The sequence below is a fragment of the Triturus cristatus genome, chromosome 2_2, assembly GCF_964204655.1.
Source record: "Triturus cristatus chromosome 2_2, aTriCri1.1, whole genome shotgun sequence".
Classification (NCBI taxonomy): Eukaryota; Metazoa; Chordata; class Amphibia; order Caudata; family Salamandridae; genus Triturus; species Triturus cristatus.
This window is the reverse complement of record NC_140582.1, coordinates 56,866,680-56,888,140: the sequence shown is the minus strand read 5'-3', so window position 1 is coordinate 56,888,140 and position 21,461 is coordinate 56,866,680. Positions and strand designations below refer to the sequence as shown.

Sequence of the window (21,461 nt, the reverse complement as noted above, 5' to 3'; positions counted from 1 at the left end):
CTTTTATCTATGTTTTTTGGCTTGGAGTGGAATTATGTGGGTTGCATTGGAATTGTTAGTTGTGGATTTGGGTGCGGTGGAATGGGTGGTGTGTAGCTTATTTGTGTAATGGAATTATGTGACATGGTGAATAGATAGAGGTGAAAGCTGCACAAAATAGACAGAAATTAAGATAGAGAGGGATAGGTAGTTTGTGCACGAAATCGTGAATTAACTCTAGATAGAGGTGGTGCTGAGTGATACTGAGGTGGTGCTGAGTGATGCCGAGGTGATGCTGAATGATGCTTTGGTACTGGAAAGAGAAGACGAGTTGTGAGCATGCACTCCTGCTTTCTCCGGGAGATCTTCCAGATGTCCGTGAGCTTTGCTGTTTTTCTCTTCAGTTATTAAAAAGAAAATCCCTATTGCTCCTAGCCATAGTGCTTCTGAGTGTAGTTGAGCTGCTCAAAATCTTAAAATAACCGACACACATCCAAATTGATTGACAGTCCGCTTCATCAAAGAGGAAAACGCTTAACACAATAATGGAAAAAAGCAGCCAGCAATCATTGAATATGTTTTAGACTAAGGATCCATGTACTTCAGGCTGCGTGCAATAGGCTGCATCCACACTTTCCTCAGAGCTGCCTGCTCCACCAGGCAGGATAAAAACCAGAATTCCATACAGGAATATGGATATTTAGGCTCCGAGCAATGTAGGACATGGAAGGGAAGATGGGCAGGCATGGCAGTGGAAGGAGCAAAGCCACAGACTAGCAGCATGAAACACAAAGGAGTCTGGCGCTTGACTTCTATGTGTAGTGTTTGCTAACAGAGCACAGCAGAAGAAGGGGCAAGCAAAGGCTCAATTTCCACTTCTAAAAACATGCTGTGAACAACACGAAGCAGGACAGTGGGAAAGACATCAGAGGGCAGGGGGGTGTTGAATTAAATCTCGGGGAGTGGGAGCATGGCACAGGGGGATGCGCATGCCTCCATCTTAGACACTGGAGCTGGGGAAAGTGAGAGAGCGGCTGCATTCCCCGCAGAGCTCGACAGCATAAAAGGATAAACACAGATTATGCTCCTTACTGATATTATTAGCTCAGACTTTGTAAAGTTTGAAACATTAACACACTGCCTGAGCACACACTCAATCCAGTTAAACAAGTCAAATTATATGACACATATTCCTTGTGTTCCTCTTCATCTTTAATTTTCTTTCTTTTTCGCCCTGCCAACACGTGTTTTGTCGTTTAGGGTTTTCCCTACGACTTCTTCAGGGCTGGAAAATAACATAAATATAATAGTGTAAAGAACACCACACATTTATAACATGTGTTTGTCTTCGTGGAAACCCAAACATTCCTTAGCGACATACTTAACCAGTGCGTTGAGAAATTCACTATTTAACACAATTCATAGTTGTAGTCATGGAAAATATTGTATTCCATAATCCAAAGGGGCCTTGCAGGCTCTGCCTGAAAGAGAATCTATGGACCAAGGAAATGTACCATAGTGGCGCTGCGGCAAATTCAGCATCCGGGCATCATGAAACCCAAACATTCCTTAGCGACATACTTAACCAGTGCATTGTGAAATTCACTATTTAACACAATTCATAGTTTTAGTCATGGAAAATATTGTATTCCATAATCCAAAGGGGCCTTGCAGGCTCTGCCTGAAAGAGAAACTATGCAAACCCAAACATTCCTTAGCGACATACTTAACCAGTGCATTGTGAAATTCACTATTTAACACAATTCATAGTTGTAGTCATGGAAAATATTGTATTCCATAATCCAAAGGGGCCTTGCAGGCTCTGCCTGAAAGAGAAACTATGGACCAAGGAAATGTACCATAGTGGCGCTGCGGCAAATTCAGCATCCGGGCATCATTTAAAAAAACACAGGGATGGGCCGTATTTACAAGAATAAGGCGCCCCCCTGTGTTTTCCTTTGTGCTGGTATTACAAATAGCTGCCTAGCGCCAACACAGACACCCTTGTGCCATAGTGCAAGGGATCTGTGTTGCAGGGATGATTGTTTATGTGCAGGAAGCTGCCCCTTACTGCACATAAACAATCAATAATGGTGATTTGCTACTTCTATGTGTGCTACATTCTGCATCCCTGTCCTCCACCCAAAACTCAGTCTCTTCTATCTGCTCCCAGAGAACCTGGTTCTCACCCCAAAACCACTACTTAAAAATAAAATGCAGTTAAACCATGCTTTGGTTCTTGTGCAGCATGGCAGGCCTCTGTCTGTCTGATTAATCTCACCTCATGTGCATACATTAACAGAGAAATTAATTCACCAGGAAGGCCTGTTTATTGCGGTCCCAACACGGCACTGGTACAATCAGGGTTGAGTCATGGTGCATGCCATGAGACACTGTGCAGACAGTAATCCATTCCCACAGCTTGGCAGCTTTCTCTCTGGGCCCCATTCTCACTGCTGTTCAGAGCTGGGACCATGTTGTGGGAGAGGAGGAGTGTTAAGTCGTGCAAGTGTCAGACAAGCAATAACCAATTGGGCGTGACATTGACCCACAGTGTTCCTACCCAGAAGCCGTCAGTGGAGGAGGCGGCACCGCACCTCAGCAGAAGTAGCAACCATATTGCCTGCCTGGGATGCAGCCTAATGTCACATCCAGACTTTAAAGCAGGCACAGTTAGAGGCAGGGCCATCAGCACAGAGCTCTAACCATCTTCCCCGTTGGCTAAGAGGCAGCAAGCGGCAGTGACAAGAGTAAGGTGGAAGAGGCTGTAATAGGAGAGAAGAACTTCTTACAGCTCAACCAGCTGATATGCATAAGCATTTTGGAACCTTGCAGTAATGCGAGGAATTTCCAAGACTGTGTCAGTCTACACCAAATGAGTGGCCCTTCGCTGGGCTGTACTCCTATGGAGTTTGGAGTTCATGTGCTGGCAGTATCTTTAAACCTGTTTACTTTTGGGCCTATACCCCATCATACCACGTGCAGTTGTGTTCCCTCCCAGCAGCTTCTGTCAGGTTCTGTTGATCGCATGTGTACTCCTGGCCCGGTAAGCGATGCTGGAGTCGATCTTTACTTTTGGCCGGCATGATGCTTCTTCCACGTGTGCTCTCATTTCTTCAAAGATGCCGGCTAGTGGATTTCTATTCCCCAGCTCACAGCTCATTCTAGGCAATGTGGTCCTGCATGATTTGTATACCATTTGGAATTGCGCACTAGCCATATATTTCTGTGGGGAGAATTTTGTATATGTGTGTCTGCCATTTTAAGCCTTAATAATTATATTTGTGCATTCTGTTGCCTTTCTGGGTGCAATAGAGGCTTGAGAGTATCTGGTATAGTGTACTTAGAAGGCTGGCATAGTATATGGTGCAGAGTTATTTAAGTGAAGCACCTAGCAGTAATCCAGACAACCCTTATGGTGATTTTAGTGGTCTTAGACAACCATAGAAAGCTCTCTAAGTGGTAGGTGTGGAGAGCAGCCCTCATGCTTAGTCCAGAAGGAGTGTTAAGCAGCTTGTTTTACCAGAAATTATCATATAGTGTAGGTTAAACATAAAACAACCACACAGTGTAGTTATACCAATAGTTCTATGTATTATGCACACTCACTAACACATTGTTATGTCTCTTACCCGGAGATATCCACACAATATACACAATATTTCAAATGTAAAACAGGTAAGTAAGCACAACTACACAGTGGTCTACAGGGGAAGACCAAACCATATACTAAAGAAGTGGAATGCGAACTGTGACCGAAGTTGGATCTTGGACCAGAAGACTAAGAAGAGCTGGGAACACATGGAACCACCTGAGGTAAGTACCCAGGAAGCCCACAGAGGGTGTGTGCAGAGTGGAAACAAACCTGTGCACTCAATACAAGTCAATAGGAAAGTTGCAGTTTTTAAAATGGACCCTTCCCAGTGAACCTTGAAGGAACCCCGTGGAAGACAGACGGTTGGATAGTCACCCTACCCGTGGATACCCCAGGAACCAGGATACCTACACCAGGGAAGCCAGGGGCAAAAGGTGTGAAGTGTCATTGGAAACTGCCGTAGATCACAATAGAGGACTTCAGAAAAGATGAAGCCGGCAAAGAAGGTGAAAGAGTCCGGTGGAATCCAATGATGGATCCTTGAAGAGGAGTGCCTGCAAGCAGAGGGGAAAGAAACTATGCTACTTGGAAGTGACCAGTAGGTACAGAAGACCAATGACGGAAGATGCAGGAGTAATGACTGTAAACTAGTTGCTGCAGCTGTGGAAGACCAGGTGACACTGTGGAAGACCAGGAGCTGTTCACAAGCTGTCCCACGTCTGAGGTCAAGCACCAGGGGGTTCGGTGTCCAGCTGGAGCACCAACAAGGCTTGCAAGCAGCAGATACAGATACTACACTTGATCTTAGCCAAAAGGCCCGAGAAGCAACAGATGTGGCAAACTAAAAAGTTGCAGCGTTGGGACAAACAAGGTCCAAGGGACTAACCAAGTGCAGGAGAGAGTCAGAGCAGACCCTGAGCAAACAGGGGAGCCCGCTGTAGCCAAGGAAGACCCTCAAGAGGACCCATATGCCAAAGGCCTATGGGTCCTCTTGAGGTAAAATTTACCTCATGCTTATTTATTGTATATATTGAAAAATAGATTGTACTATTTGGTGATTTGCAAAGCCCACACCTCTTTATCTTTCAATTTGTTTTACACACAGTTGTTCATACCCAACATAACCTTTAATGCTCTTTTCATATCCTTCTTTATCTCTTATCTTCAGTCACTAGGGGGCCAATTTCTATAACAGTGGACCGCCTGTTGTTCCCCCAAGTGGGCAGACTAAAAGACTCTGTGTCCCTGATGGAGGGACCGCCCGCCAGACTTATAAATGGCCTTCAAGCTGGCAGTAATTTATGAAGCTTTTGGCAGGAAGCGTCGTTTCATCTGCTCCTGTCAATCCATATCACACAACCGTGCACCAACCAGTTTTATATTTTTTATTTTGAAAGAGAAAATCCAAAACATTATTTAAAATGTACGGTCCCTCACCACCAAGGTTTGCCAAGCAGTTACGGGACGCGCTTTCCTTAGCTTTCTGGGCACTTCTGAAGACATTACATACCTTGTCAGCCGTGAGGGGAACGGCTCTCCTACCCGGAACTTCTGGCCAACCTGCTGCAGTGCCGTGAGGGGAATGGCGGTTCTTCCGAAAACTACCATCCCCAGCATTCCCTCTCGCGGGCGCTTGCCTACAGTGTCATCAGGCTGCGCTGGGGAGGGTTAAAGGCTTGGAGGAAGAGCCGCTGCACGGGACGCGCTTTCCTTAGCTTTCTGGGCACTTCTGAAGACATTACATACCTCGTCAGCCGTGAGGGGAACGGCTCTCCTACTCGGAACTTCTGGCCAACCTGCTGCAGTGCCGTGAGGGGAACGGCGGTTCTTCCGAAAACTACCATCCCCAGCATTCCCTCTCCCGGGCGCTTGCCTACAGCGTCATCAGGCTGCGCTGGGGAGGGTTAAAGGCTTGGAGGAAGAGCCGCTGCGCGGGACGCGCTTTCCTTAGCTTTCTGGGCACTTCTGAAGACATTACATACCTCGTCAGCCGTGAGGGGAACGGCTCTCCTACCCAGAACTTCTGGCCAACCTGCTGCAGTGCCGTGAGGGGAACGGCGGTTCTTCCGAAAACTACCATCCCCAGCATTCCCTCTCCCGGGCGCTTGCCTACAGCGTCATCAGGCTGCGCCGGGGAGGGTTAAAGGCTTGGAGGAAGAGCCGCAGCGCGGGACGCGCGCGGGCCGCGCCCGGGCGAAGCCCAGGCCAAGGGCGGGCCCGTCCTTGCCCGTCAAAGCCCGGTTAAGGCTGGGCTGGGCCCCTTTTCATCCAGAGGAGAGGTCCCCAGAGACCCGATAATATCCGATATAACTGTTTTGCTGTTATATTGTCCTGGAGACTATGTCAAACAACCAAATGATTAGTGCTATATTTTAATATGAGTATGACTGATGTATGTGTGAGAGTATGATTTGTATTTTTATATGATTAGTCACGAGATCATGTGTTAGGGTGTTTTGGATATCGTTAAATGAAAATATATATGTGATTAAGCAATGATAATAATAGTGAAATTCTTTTAATGAATATTCATAAAATTCAAAAAAATATAAATAAAAACTGTTAATAAATACATGTTTCTTTTTGTTTAATTTTACCTTTTTGATGATGGCAGGTGAGAACTCTTTGTAGTCTCAAATAAAATTATATAGGTCCTGAAAGAGCTTTTCCCTTACTGGGCTGGGCCCACTCCCTAACATTTGTGGTGGGACCTCGCTCTGCCATAGTCCTCCTCGTCGCTGCTGTAAGGGGTTGGCGTCAAGAACTGTGAGTTGCCAGTGGGATACGCTACTATTGTTTTCTTGTGCACCATATCAAGCTTCAGTGCTATACCAATGGAAGGCGGGGTGCTCGCTAACAAGTGTGGCCGTACTTGCCTCAGTAGCATGTCTAAAAGGAGGGCTGGTGACAAGCCGGGGGGGACACTCGACGATTATTTCATAAGAGCAGAGTCAGCATTGAACCTCGAGATTCAAGCGGTGGAACGTAGACTCTCCCTAGATCCCACCAACTCTTCCCTTCCATGCGCCCAGATTCAGACTGGCTCGCCTGCCTCTGATCATTCTAGCCCTATTGATGGTAACACTTCTCCTCCCACACTTACTCCCCCCGTGCAGGAATCTCTGGGTCCTGTTCAGGGTTATGCTTCCACCCAGAGTCCTTCCAGGGTCACAACAAGAGGGAGGATGGCCCATAAAGCTAAAGGTAATACAAAAGTCGTTACTAAAAAACATCCGAGAGGTCAGGGAAAGAGTAAACCTATTGTTGAGTCGCTTCCTTTTAAGCCTAGCGGGCCCCCTGTAGAAGGGTGTGTTTTGGACCTAAACATTATTCCTACTAGCCAGGCCCAGTTACAACCTCTTTTGGATTTACTTCTTGCCGGCCTCAAAGATCATCTATCCTGTCTTCTTGTACCTGTACACCAAAAATTGGATCTTGTAGCCAACAGGTTGGACCAATTGGAAGCTAGATTTTCAGGTAACAAGAGCTTAGTCCCAGGGCCCCCCTTGCCATCGAACGGGGTGTTGTCAGTGGAGGTGCCCAACGAGGCTAGTAGTTCTAGACCATCAAGACCAGTGGGGGCAACGCCTTTGCTACCATCTATAGGGGAAGAGAACGATACCGCCCCAGGTCATGAAGCTGTTACCGACAGGAGTATTAATACTCGTCATGACCTGCAAAGACGCCCCTCTCAAGTTAACAGGGTTGGTACTGAAGGGGTGGGTGCGGGGCTCTCTTCACCCCCCACTAGTCTACATCTTCCGCCCCAAGCCACCCCTTACACGATCATCTTGGCAAATGGTCCACCACTCCTGGACGGATCTTATGAACACTGGTCCAACCTTAAGAATAAATCCCTTCATTATTTGAGTTCCAAAATTGGTAATAGCAAGGCCCTATTTGATGACTTCAATATGGTTAGGCGTATTAATTGGATCGGTCAGTCCCACAAGTCTTTTCCTGGGGATTGTGTTGTGTTAAGCTTCAGGTCACCTGCTCTAGTCAAGTACATACTGGAAGCTGCCCACCACCTCCCCCCTGCCCCTAACACAATTAAGATCCTCCCTTTGGGCTTCTTTTATAGGCCAGGCTTTTTACAATCCTTACGGGATAATTGTAATCTTCCAACATTTCCCGTCAGGTCTGACATGCCCCTTGCGACTTTCAACCGCTTTGATATTCTTTCTACATTGCAGGATAATGATTGACATATGGATGGCTCCCTACGTATCCCAGTGTCTGCTCCAGGGTTGGTGGGTCCTAATTGTCATCTGAGCCACGATATTATGATCAAGACACCCCCCCTAAAGATCGTTCATGTTTGATTATTTCACCTGGTCACATCTTGATACCATCTGTTGAAACGATCGATTCACATCATGTCTCAGGTCAAGCAGTTGAAACCAGGGTCGAGAAGTCTACATTAAAAATGGGCTCCTGGAATATTGCCGGGCTGGGGTCAAGGCTCGAGATCCCTGATTGGGCTGACTTCGTTGACGAGTTTGAAATATGGGCATTTCAGGAGACTTGGGCACTGTCTCCCCACTTTCGTACAGGGTTTTTGAATTTCCACAAACCTGCTGTTAAGAGCCATAGAGGCAGACCCATGGGGGGCTTAACCACCTGGGTCCGTCAATGTGAAGGTGTTACAGTGTCAGAGGTTCCAATTGATAGTTCTGATATTTTGATTATCAGGGTCAAACCTCGTAGCGGCCCCGATTTTCTTATAATTAACATCTATGTAAGAGGTCTCCCGGGAGGCAAGTGCTCTCCCACTTGTCTACTACTGGAGAATTTTCTGGAGACCTCTTCTATGTTCACGTATATGATTGTGGCTGGAGATTTCAATGTTTGTTTTGAGCCATTGGGGGCCGATTGTGGGGACTTCACCGAGGAAGAAGACTCAACCTGGGGTGTTCCCATGCTGGAGCTGGAACCAGTTAACAAATGGTCTCAAGCTGCTCTTTTTATGAAGGGTTTATGTTTAAATCAGGGCATGAGAGCAGTCAACGGGCGAACTAAATCTGACAGGATGGGGAGGTTCACATTTGACAATGGTAGATCAGGGAGCCGAATTGATTATATATTAGCCAGCTTGGATTTGTGGCCACTCATAGACGACATGGTGGTAGTAAGTAGAGTCGAGAGTGACCACAACCCCCTTGCACTGTGTATCAAGGTTAATATTTTTGCAGCCTCCCCTACCCACCCAGACGGCAGTTCCCCTATAGATGTCATCGTTACCAATGATCTTAGAAGGGTGAGATGGCCGAAGATCGCCACTTGTGAATCTTCACGTGTGGCCATCAGGGAATTAATCAACAGTACCCTGGTCACACTTAATCAAATGGAATCCCAAAACTTGATTAAGGATAACATCCGGGATTCCCACAACAAATTCTTTGCGGAGCTCAAATCCTTTTTTGTGAAAAGCCAACCCGCCACTGGTAGGGGTAAAGAGTTGAGACCACGTACGTGGTACAACAAGGATTGCAGAATGGCTCAAAGTGCTCTGAAAGAGGCCATTAAATCAGGCTCTCTTTCTACCATCCAAAAATGTAGACTTGTTTACAAAAACGCCCAATACAAGGCCAAGCAAAATTGGGATGAGGAGCGCTGGAGGGATTTATATCAGGCTTGTCATGATCGCAACATGGTCCAATTCTGGCATCTCCTTAAATGGGGTAGCTCCCCCTCGGATATTCGCCCCTCTAATCAAGTAGAACCACAACAATGGGTAGCGTATTTTGAGGAACAATTTAAGGTTGGTGCTTTAATGGACAGGCAGTTTTCTTGTCCTTTAGTTGTTGAAAATACACTAAAATTCTCCCCTGATGAAGTTAAGTTAGTCCTACGTTCGATCAAGAGTGGTAAAGCCCCAGGACCAGACTGTATCCCTCCCGACCTATTTATTCAGGAGCAAGATGTATGGATTCCATACCTGACCCTCCTGGCTAATGCCCTTGCGGGTGGTGCTGTAGTCCCTGACTCGTGGCAGAGATACTGCCGATATATAAGAAAGGCGATCGCTCTGCCCCGGGTAACTACAGACCCATTAGTCTAATAGACGCAGTACAAAAAATTATTGCCCGCCTTGTACTTGGTCGTATCCAAATTTGGATGTCTGACTTTGATGTGTTGTCTCCTCTTCAGGCAGGGTTTCGTTCACACACTGGGACCCTGGACCAAGTATTCAGGGTAGTACTTCTGTATTGGAAGGTTGTCTTTTTGGGGGGAGGCAAGTTGTATGCAGCCTTTGTAGACTTAAGGTCTGCGTTTGACCTTGTGCCGAGGGACAAGCTATGGAAAGTTCTCTTGGACATGGGCATGCCAAAAGATCTGGTTTCTTTTTTGGTCACCATACATAAAAACACGTACGCCCGTGTCCGATGGGGTAAACCCGGGGAGCTGACCGATAGATTTAAAGTATCCAAAGGTGTACGACAAGGGTGTGTACTCGCACCCACCCTGTTTTCAATATTTATCAATGGGGTTGTAAACTACTTCTTAAATAGCCCTACTGATGCACCTACATTGGCAGGAATGAAGATTCCCCTGCTCATGTTCGCGGATGACACCCTTTTGATCTCGAGGACGAGACAGGGACTGCAGCTGGCCCTGTCTCGCTTCGAGATCTTTTGCCGCGAGCATGAGTTGGAAATAAACGTTGGGAAGACCAAGTTTATGGTTTTTCGCGGCCCCCGGCGGGTTAAGGCGGAGGTGTGTTTGGGTGGTGTCAACTTATCCCAAACGGCAGTGTTTACTTATCTTGGAGTCACTTTTAGCGAGACGTGCAGCTGGTCTCACCAGCTGGATCTTCTCGCGCTCAAGCATGCCCAACTGGGAGGAGCTTTGTTGAAAGAGCACAAACACTCTTTAATAAAACCAATAGCTCCACTCATGAAGATCTACGGCTCCAAGATTTTACCTGCAATTTTATATGGAGCTGAGATCTGGGGTTTTAACAACTTGTCTAAATTGATAACTGCCCAGAATAAATTCCTCCGGACAGCTATTGGGCTTCCTCAATCCACTCCACGCATCCCTCTTTTGTTTGACCTGGGAATTCAGCCTATAGAGGACTGGGCAGGGTATAGACCCCTGGCGTTCTTGCGCCGCTTGTGGACGACCCCCGAACTATCTAACTATGCAAAAGCCCTTCGGGAGATCAAAGGGTTGGAGGGGTCGCATAGGATTCCCTGGTTGTCTAGCATCAAAACCCTATTGTATGATCTCGGGATGCGTGACCTATGGGTTAACCCTGATACAGAAGTTTTCCCGGCAAAAAAGGTGCTTAAGGATGCCTACTGGAATTACATTAAGAACAGGAGATGTGCTTCCCTTACAGGTTCCACGATGACTGTTACTTTCCTAGTTTTTAAGGATGACTCTGTCTATGAAAGTTACTGGGATACTATCTCGAAGTTCCTTGATCGTAAGTTGTATCACCAGTTCAGAGTGGGCGCTCTACCACTGCGAGGACTCACCAAAAGTTGGAGTCCTCTTGGTAGTGATAAATGCCCATTTTGTGTAGACAAGATTGAAACCATGGACCACTTCCTTTTTTGTTGCCCAACTTATCAACTTCCTAGACGTATCTGGCTCCGACCTGCATGCAGACTAATGAGTACCCGCTCTGCACAGGTCGCTAGTAGAATTTTGAAAACTGATACTTCCATTCCTATAGTAATTGGTGTTGCTAAATTTATTAGTTGGGCATGGATCCTTAGGGCTAAGAAACTGAAGCCGTAATCTTTGTTCCCTGCTGCCACACAATAGTATCTACTTTGGTCCTTGGGCTAAACGGCACGTCCCTCTCTGCACTTTATTGTATTTTTTAACATGATGTGATTATTTTTAATCTACTATTTTAAAGGTTTTATAGTCTTTTTTGTATTGTACATGAATTGTATTTTAGTCGAATTGTCTAATATGTGTAGTATGTCTTTTATGATGCAAATCGAATAAAGACCTTTTGACTGACTGACTGATACGGATAGTACAAAAATGGCTATACATCAGCCCATCTAAATTAGGTAGATGAAAATACAAATAATGCGTTGGAACCAATATATACTAAACAATAAATTGAAGGAAAACTTTAATTAATCCTTCCAGCGACATTCATTCTCCAGATTAATCATATACAAATTAATATCATTGACAAAAAGCAGTTCAAGCAAAGTTCTTTTATGTATCTATATGCAAAAAAGTGAAACAAAACTTTTACTATTTAACTATATATACATACATTACAAAACCATTATATACAGTACATAATTTTTAAACAAAAATGTAAATCAAAAATAGGAATATATCCCCTATTCCCTACTACCCTATTGGTAAAGCTGGATACTCTCACAGGGGCATTCCATTTGTCAGAGATAGCCCTAGTCATAAAGACTTATTGAACTGAAGAAGCCCATACTAAATAAAAATTGTTTGGAAAAATAGATAAAAAAGTACTAACATTTTTTATAGAGGGCGGAGTGTTTTCCTCATAGTACTTAGTCTAGGGCTATCTCTGACAAATGGAATGCCCCTGTTAAAAGTGAGAGCATCCAGATTTACCAATAGGGTAGTAGGGAATAGGGGATATATTCCTATTTTTGATTTACATTTTTGTTTAAAAATTATGTACTGTATATAATAGTTTTGTAATATATGTATATATGTATAGTTAAAGTTTTGTTTCACTTTTTTGCATATACATACACCCCTTGAGTATACATCTGAATTGGGTAGACAGACATGTAGGCTTTTCTCCAACGGCTCTTACTCTGTCTAGACATCGGAAGGTTTGGCTTTAGTGGTGAGTACACCCTCTCAAATTTAGATTTGTTGCCTTTCAAGCTGTAAGGGACACAGATTCAGCCAGCGTTTGCTGAGGGTATGCATGTGTAATCGCTAGCACTGAAACTTTACCTTTTAGCTCACCTACCCGAGGAGATTCATTCAAAATTACATAGTGATTTACAACAATCACAGTTTGCCAGCTCATAAATCTTTATCTTGGCTGCATCACACACCAGCCCCCAGTAACCAACTACATACTACCCCAGCAATCTGTACAGCGTGTTTTAGCGGGAGAACCGTCCATCAACACTTTATCTCTAATTTGGCCAAGTTTATTACTAACATCCAACTCCATATTTTCCAACCTTTCTTCAACCCTTTTTAGCCTCTCCATTATTGGTAGTATGAAAGACCTTATAAGATGTTCAATACTTTCCAGGGGATCAGTTAAGTGAACTTTCTAAGGTGGGCTAGGATGGGGAATGCCAGCTTCCAGTGGCTTTAATACAATATTAGAAACAGCCTTAGGAATTGCCACTGGCGATTTATAGATAGAAACATTTTGGTTAGTAGTCTTATTACTTTTCCCCGAGGCAGTGTGATTTGTCCTAAGTCTGCGTACCTCTCCCCCCTTCTTTCTCCTTTTTTTAGGAGGTGGACCAGGAATCTTATGTAACGATAGGTTTCTAGCCCTTCTTTTGGAGATCTCTTTGTTGATCAGTGGAGGAATTGGTATCACTTTTGGGTCAGATAAGGAATCAGACGAGCTAGAGATTGTAATTGAGTGTATATAGTCCAGCGAATTGGGTACAAAAGGTTCAGGGGATAGCTCCCGAAGAAGTGCAGGGACACCGTCTAGGGAGGTCAGTTCATCACCAGAAGGATTTCCGGCTGGCAGGGTAGCTTGTTGTGACAAATCAATTGGTGGCCTATTTTTTAGGTACTCAATCGACTTGCGGCGCTCAACCCTGCGCTCCGCTAGTAAGTCCTCCCTTTCTCGATCCGTGCTAGACTTGCTAAAATAATGGTCCAGAGTGCCCTTAGCCAAACCCCCATTCTTCCCGGGAAATATATGCTCTTGGCTCCCAGCCATAGTTTAATAGTTCAACGACCAGTCACAGCAGCAAACCCAGCTTCCAAGGGGGACAGACAGCAAGGGGTCAGAGGATATGTCCTATATGATTATGCCGAACACACAATCAGGCTAGATACATCCGTTATCTCCAGCAGGGTAAGTGAAACACAGACGGGAGCTGGGACACTTACAGTTCTGTAGCAGATGTCAGAGGGGTTGCCCTGCCCGGCCTTGAACGGTCCTTGACGGGCAAGGACGGGCCCGCCCTTGGCCCGGGCTTTGCCCGGGCACGGCCCGCGCGCGTCCCGCGCTGCGGGTCTTCCTCGGCGGCTTTTAGCCCTCCCCGGCGCTGCCTGATGACGTGGTAGGCAGGCGCCCGGGAGAGGGAGTGCTGGGGGCTGTAGTTTTTTGCGTCTCTCCGCCGTTCCCCTCACGGCACTGCAGCTACCCAGGCACAATTCCAACTTGAAACGCCGTTCCCCTCACGGCTAATGGAGTGATCCGCACCTTTCAAAGTGCCCGACAAAAGCGTCCCCTGCACCACTCGTGTGCAGCACCCTATTTCTCTGCTCCTCTAGCGATTCTCCACCTTAAACTCGGCCCCCCAGTAATGCCCTCCCATGACTCAGCACATAACTTTGCACCAACCCTGCATCTCTCCATAATACAGTCTGAGATCCTTTCTCTGTTTATCTACATCATCAAATTAACGTACCCGTTATATATATCACCACCAGCAATGCACAACACAACCTGTACCTCCATGCCAGACATTACATCAACAAAATGTCCATCCCACAGCAACCTAACCCTTACCAGTTCCTTCAAAACCAACAGCTCTCTCCATAGTCCTAAAACCTCTCAATTACAGCTGCACTCATTTGCCATCATTTATACAACAAACACATCCATAATGCCTAGAAAAACTATCTGTAACACCACTTGAGCCAGTCACTCACTACCCCATTCACCCGGACCCCATTCACAGATTCTCCTAGCTGAACATCTTATGCAGTAATTTATAAAACACTAGAAATACACTCTCCCCTGACAATGCATGCTTGCCTTCAGACAGTACACTATTTATTCACTAGTTGCTCTTTACAATGCTCAAACCTCTAATTACTTAGTACATATCAGCAGTAAGAACCCCATTCATCTGTGCGTTCTTCTGACCTCTCTGCTTAATTTCCTTTTCATCATCTTTTCCATTTTTCCTCCCCCAGTGGTGCTTGCCCATTCTCCATGACCCATTATCCTTCCTCTCCAAAGTCTCCTAATCTCCCTTTTTCTCCTAACTCCCCATGGTCCTCTTCTTCCCCCTCTCCTTTATATCATATTTTCCCCTCCTGTTATTAAATGAGTTGCCTCTTCCACTTTCTCTCCAGTGCCTCTATTTATCTCCAAGACACTCTCAACTTTTCACTCTACTCCTTTTGAGTTACTCAGTAAAGTTAGGCCCTGCACAGCCTTCATCACACTGTCCCCAAGTCTTTATTGCAATAGGTCTGCATCCACAGCCACAGAATGTCCAAGCATTGCAAATTCCAGAAATATTTAGCGCCTCTATCCTCACTCCAGCATCTATTTTTAATTAATTGTTTTATTTATAAAGTTTTATATAGCGCGGACTTGACCTGAGTTGGGTATCGGAGCGCTTTACCCTAGGTTAAATAAAATGAAAATATGACAACCAAGCAACAGATGCGGTCAATATCCGTTGCAAATTGGGAGGTGGTCCATGAGTTAATCACCCAGCCGATGAACGGTTGGGACATTGTGTCAGCTACATTCTATATGCTGAGTCAGAGTGTTCTACTGTAGATATTTGTTCATCAGAAACAGTTTGACTTCTTTTTTTAATATGATGATTGATGGATTCAGTCTAATATCAGGGTAAAGGGAGTTCCAGATTCTGGGGGCCATTACGGAAAAGGTTTGGTTGTAGTTTTTTTTTCTCCAGAGATTTCTGTGGTTTTAACAGTAAGGTGCTGGCACTCCTAGAGGATCTGCAGCCACCGGACACTTCCAGTTTGACAGCTAGGTACTTCTGTATGTTTAAGTGTAGTGCTTCATGTGTCAAGCAAGCAATTTTCAGCTGTATCTTTGCCTCATAAGGGAGTCAGTTTAGTGTCTTCAGATCGGGAGTGATGTGGTTTTTCTTGGATCCAGTGATAAGTCTTGCTGCAGAATTAAGAGATGCCTTTAGTGGCGCCAGTTTGCATCTAGGCAGACCACATGAGGTAGTACTTCCATATTATAACCTGGGGATTACTAGTGCTTGCACAGCTGTTTTGAGGTTGCCGAAGCAGAGTAATGGTTTAATTCTTCTTAGAATGCTGATTAGAAAGTTGGCTTATTTGATGGCTGCGCTGATGTGTTCTTGCATATTGAGATTCTTGTCAAGTGCAATTCCCAGTGATATTGTGATATCGACAACTTGTGGAAGGCAATTGAAGGCTGTTAGAGGTTTCATCCAATCGTTGATGTCGAGGGATCCCTTTGGTGGGGTGATTAAGAGGAATTCCATTTTGAGCGAGTTGAGTTTGAGGTGGTTTCTTGCCATCTAGTTTTTGATTTTTTGAAGAATTGGCTAGGAGCAACCTATTAGTTGCTCCAAGCCTCACCAACTACACTCTTGCCCCCAGCACCCCGCACAGCTCAAGGGTCCACAGCTCAAGGGTCCATATCATTTTTAAACCTGTTAAACCTAGACTTTTCCTACACCCTATGCATGTCCCCAGGAGATTCAGTGGTGGCACCTCGGCCTATCCAGTTGTTCTTGCTCCTCGTCACCCACAACCCATGTCACTCAGATAGACCACAGTACCAGCCATACCAATACCCACCCCTGGATACCTTGCATCTCACAATCACTGTAACCTTTATTTACAGCCTACCATATCCCCGTCACCCAGCCTACTATATCCCCGTCACCTAGAAAACCCTGGCGCCTGCACCGTTTAACCTCTGGCCCAGTACACAATAGCCCTACAGTAATACTCAACCATAGTACTAGAAGCATAGCATCCAACACCACCCAGCAACCTTACACCAAGCATCCCCAGATATTCTGTATTCCTCATCGGGAAAACCCAACTCGTTTGTGGCCGCACTAATACTGCCAACCATACTCAGCCCAAGCACTTGCGGAAGGTCATCATAAAACATAATTTCACCTTGACACACTGTTGTTTCTTGGTTTTGCTTTTAAACAAATTGCTCACTTTGTTAGTCCAATTAGGTCACTAAAATGAATCCAAAACTACAACTCTCAAAATAGTTTGATGTCTTAAATGAAGCCTAGTACTCAACATGAGATGTTACTGTAATATAGTTTAATCTGATAAACCTGATGCAACCTCCATGGTTCTCCTTCCCCCAGCATCACATGCCTCTTAATCACTACATCTCGTCAACCTTCCCCGCACAGAGAACTAGCTCCTATGTATATATTACATGCTTTACTTTCATTTACACTAATCTGCAGTCATTAACAAAACCACTCAATATCCTTTTCAGTATTGCCAGACTCTACTCAAAGCCACTGTGCTTCTTGCTCACTAGGCCATCACCCACTCACATTCACAACACATCCTACTAACACTACTCACCACTCAACATTTTTCTTCTTATTCACTGCTGCTGGTAAATATTAGAGAATCAAGCGGCAACTGTATTTCCATTACCTCAAGAAATTGTCAATCTATGTCGGGCCAGTGGAATTATGCAGCTGAAGAGGACCAAATCATGAGGCATAGTTGACTAAATTATGTGGTAAGAAAAGGCATGTTTTGTAGACTAATGCGGCACATTTTGTGACATTTTTGCATTTATTATTTTTGATATTTCTATCCATTTTGACACTGTCTTAGCAAAGGCTTCACTCCATTAGTACTACTTTAAAACTCAAATACTGCAATAGACTATAGGAAGGTGACCAATCAACCTTCGCGTAAGGACTTCCACTATGCAGCAACAGTACGCCACTGTACACGACTCCACTCTGCCATTTCATTTTTTCCACACTCTAGTCCACTCTTCGCCATTCCACATTACAACACTTGACACCACTAGCTAGTGCACAACATGGCTAAAACACATTGGCAAAGCCAATAGCTCTTGCACAAGTGAATATCATTAAAATTTCATTTCACACACTTATATGTCCAAATGCATTTTCTTTAAAAAAGAAATTAATGTACAAGTCAATGCCATAAACGCCTTGTACAAATATGCGTAGCGAATTGTTTTTCTAAGTTGTAACATTAATAGAGTCTGGTGGACAATGAACACAGGAGGAATTAGAGCAATTACTTTTTTTATCTGACAACTAATTCAATTTTGCACAGTTGTTCATTTTTGGTAGTCTCAAAAACAAACTAAAGTGCTGTCTCCTGTCTTGTCATGGAACAAGTGGGAATGCAGTCAGGTTCTTCACATATCCAATGGCTGTCTCCTCGCAGGTGGGGGGGGTATCTCCTGGTACAATCCTGTATATATCTGGGGCAGCCCCTTTGCGTTGTGCTTCTCCTACAATCTCTTACTCTGGTCTTCTCACATACCACAATCATAACATGCTTACTGACTGTATGACTGAGTTTGTAACAGGCGTATTAGAATCATTGAGTCCCAAGATATGTAACAAATAAAATTTCGTCCAAAAGCCATTGTTGAAAGAAGCCTTATGAAAGCAACCAAATAAATAAAATTACTATAAATTAATCAGAATGAATGCAACTAGTATTCACTTGACATTCACTTTGAATTCTGATAGTCTTACTTAACTCTTGACAGTCATTGCCGTTAGTCTTCAGATACTGCTCACAAAGAATGGCACTAGTCTTCAAGTAGACGTCTCAATAAATGAGACTAGCCTTCATTTTGCTGTTGTAATAGCATAACAGTGTTGCAAATAAACTCTACTATAATATTGCTAAGCTTCAAATACTATTCTTCTGGAATACTACTAGTCTGCTTTTAGCAATCAGTTGAAATGTTCATCATGTATGTGAAGGGTAGTTCAATAGAACTAGTATTCCCTCATTTGCATATTTCGGCTCGTGGGCATACTACATAGTTTTCATGCATACTAAATGAATACTACAATTTAATAGTAAATAAATACCACTTTAAACACTGACATCACACTAAATGAAGAGCTTTCATTTTAGTTAGGATCACTGCAACAGGTGCCTTAACTCCATAAGATATTTTAAAATGCAGCCTTTCTAACCAATTAAGCCAGAACAGAGTTACAGTCACCTTGGTCTTTGTTGTCAATTTCTTTGGGTACAGTTTATTTAAAAATAAATGTCTAAGTCAAATGCCGGCTCTGAAAATCATGCCTTGTGACTCCATTCCCCTTGCCACACCTTGAACCCTATTTATGAGTTTTCGGAGTAAATGTTTTCCAATACCAGCAGTTTGTACAGGGACAGTGAGTACCTGCACCGCCTGTATTTCCGTGTAAAGTACAGTTTTAATAGAGTTGGCGTACATTTTAGGAATTATCACAGTTTGATTGTATATGGCCTCAAGACGCCTCGGAACACTACTTCTTCCCGAATCTCTCACCTCCACTGTCAACGTCCATTCCACCAAGCCATGCACTACTAACCAACTGATTCACAACCCTCGCCGCTGTTTGGACGTAGCAAGGTAAATGTAAATGTCAAGGTACTTATAGAGCGCACTGTCACCAGACGGCCACCTTGCGGTGTCGCCTAAGCGGTTTCCTGGCGCTGATACTCATACCGATGTGGAACCCCTCCTGGCTTTCCCTGTGAAGTGTCCACTCCTGAGCACCCCCAGGGTGAAGCCAGGCATCCTTAGCGCTGTTGGGGCCGGTGTGGAGGCTAAGCAAGCTATTGCCCAGAGTTGCAGCGTGGGGCCCGTGATTAGAATAAGCACCGAGGCGAGAATAGACAGGTCCAAGGAGATTGAGCCAGAGCCCCGCCGAGGTGGGAATCGAACCCTGGTCCCTGGCAAGAACTCTGCTTCAGGGTCTGCCGCTCTAACCATTGAGCCACACTCCTCCTAGTTAGTTGCTTGCGACCAACGGGCAGACTGTAATGCACAGGGTGCTCATGTAAAGCGCTCTGATACGTTCGGGTCAAGTTAGCGCTATATAAGACTGCACACAAAAACTCACCTCCTTCACATGCAGTTCCACGGTGTTTTCGAAGACGTGTGCTACGAGAAGGCTTATGCTGGCGATCAGCAGCAGGACGGACACTGTCCCTGTCGTGTACTGCAGCCAGCGGCCCATGGCTCCTTGGGGACTCCCACCTCGGGCTTCCTCGGCAGCTACAGACGCCTTGCTCGTGTTTTGCCGCCGAGTCCAACCCTCCCTCACTTGCAAAGGCTGTCAGTTTCGTTTCCAATAGAACCAAAAATAAATCCCTCCCAGTAGTGCCTGCTGTCCAGGGCTGTGTTTCGCTTCGGCTTGCTGTTATTGGCGCCGTAAAAATGTGCTACGTTTCCTCGCAGGTCTCGAGGAGAAGCAATAAATGCAGCCTGGGCTGAGGCAAGGGAGCGCAGAAGTGAAAACCGAATCTCATTGCACGCTCTCTGCTGTCGGTCGCAGGACTGTGACGCGAGGGTTGTTGTGAAGTCTGAGCTATTACGCTGCCAGCTGCTCCTTCAGCTGACACTGGCAGGAGCTGCTTACGTCCTCCTTCAATGCACTAGCTCGCCACCCCCGCGTCGGGCGCACCCTTCCGTTTGTCTCTTCTTGCTGTCCTGTTCCTATCGTTCCATGCAGGGATCCGCCATGAACGTGTGGGACCAAAAAGCGTGGCATCTCTATGGCTCCGGTTTTTTAATGACAATTGACAACGGCTGGAATATCGCTATTTAATGTGATGCCGGGGCCTGAACCTTGTTCATGCAGAACAATTGAGCTGCTTGTTATCATTACACGCTCGTTATTCACAGTTCAGCTAATCAGTAATCGGAGGTCTCAATTTTTCAGAATTGTGTATGAGGAAGTGAAATTTATTTTCTGATGACAACAAAGAAAGAAGAGTCACACAACATTTGGTGCTTTTGACAATCTAAAAAGTAACATGCACAGAATGATTTAAAACATCTAATAACCAGTACATATAATGACATAAAATGTATCAGAATTATTCTGGATGGATGATGTGGGTTGGTAGCTGTTCAGATTAATTTGGGAAATAGGGTGACCAACTGGCATGGGTGCAAGTTCAGGACGGTAAGTGTAACAAGCATTTGCAATGCAATAGGTCTCGCATGAGTGAACGTGTGAGCTATTGGCTTTGCTAATGATAATGCAATAGCTCAAACGTTCAGTAATGCAAAAGCGCTTGCATTGCAAGTGGGTTTTTTCTATATATTTATGTTTTAAGCAATTGCGGCACCAGCGCTTATCGCTTAAAAAAGACTTAGGGGTGTGTTAACAGAACCCTAGCAAAGAAGAGCAAATAAAACCGGAAAACAGTGCTGTGCAAAATAGATGTTAGGATACCAAACATCCTAAACTTGGGGGTGGCTATTGGCTGTTATTACACTAAAAGCCACTGTAGACATCGTACAACCACGACTGCAACTTTCTGCCTCACTCTTTCCTGACCCGTTGCCTGTTGTTTTGGGACAACAGCTGACACATTTATATAGAGTATTTTCAGTTTTTTGTAAAGCGCTAAATGTCTTTTTCAAGTCCCTCAAAGTGGTGGATCATTGATGCCGCGTTCGCTGGTGGCAGTGGGAATGTTAAACGTGTTTAGCAGCTTTCATCTGAATTTTGCGATTGCGTTCCTTTTTTAGCACAATCTCAATTTTAACCAGCACACTCTTTTCTAATGATTAGAAGCACACTTAATCATTAGTCACCTTTGTTAAACGCCTCAAGTTTGCACAGTGAACTCATTATTCCCTGGAGAACAACTCAGGACGATCTAAGATGCACACTTCATAGTGCGGTGGTATTAATTGCATCGCTTGCAAGCGGGTGATGCACATAGTCATAATGAATGAAATAAAATATGT

General features: G+C 44.8%; 1 protein-coding gene across 1 annotated transcript in view; it reads right to left on the bottom strand.

Annotated features, from left to right (window-relative positions):
• The window catches only part of SCARB2 (scavenger receptor class B member 2), a 504,993-nt gene extending 484,763 nt beyond the window's left edge, over window positions 1–20,230 (bottom strand). Inside the window, exon 1 of the mRNA XM_085640974.1 lies at window positions 19,600–20,230. Coding sequence (XP_085497100.1) covers window positions 19,600–19,716 — 117 coding nt within the window. The 5' untranslated portion in view covers window positions 19,717–20,230. The remainder of the gene's footprint in view (window positions 1–19,599) is intronic.
• Between the last annotated feature and the right edge of the window lie 1,231 nt (window positions 20,231–21,461).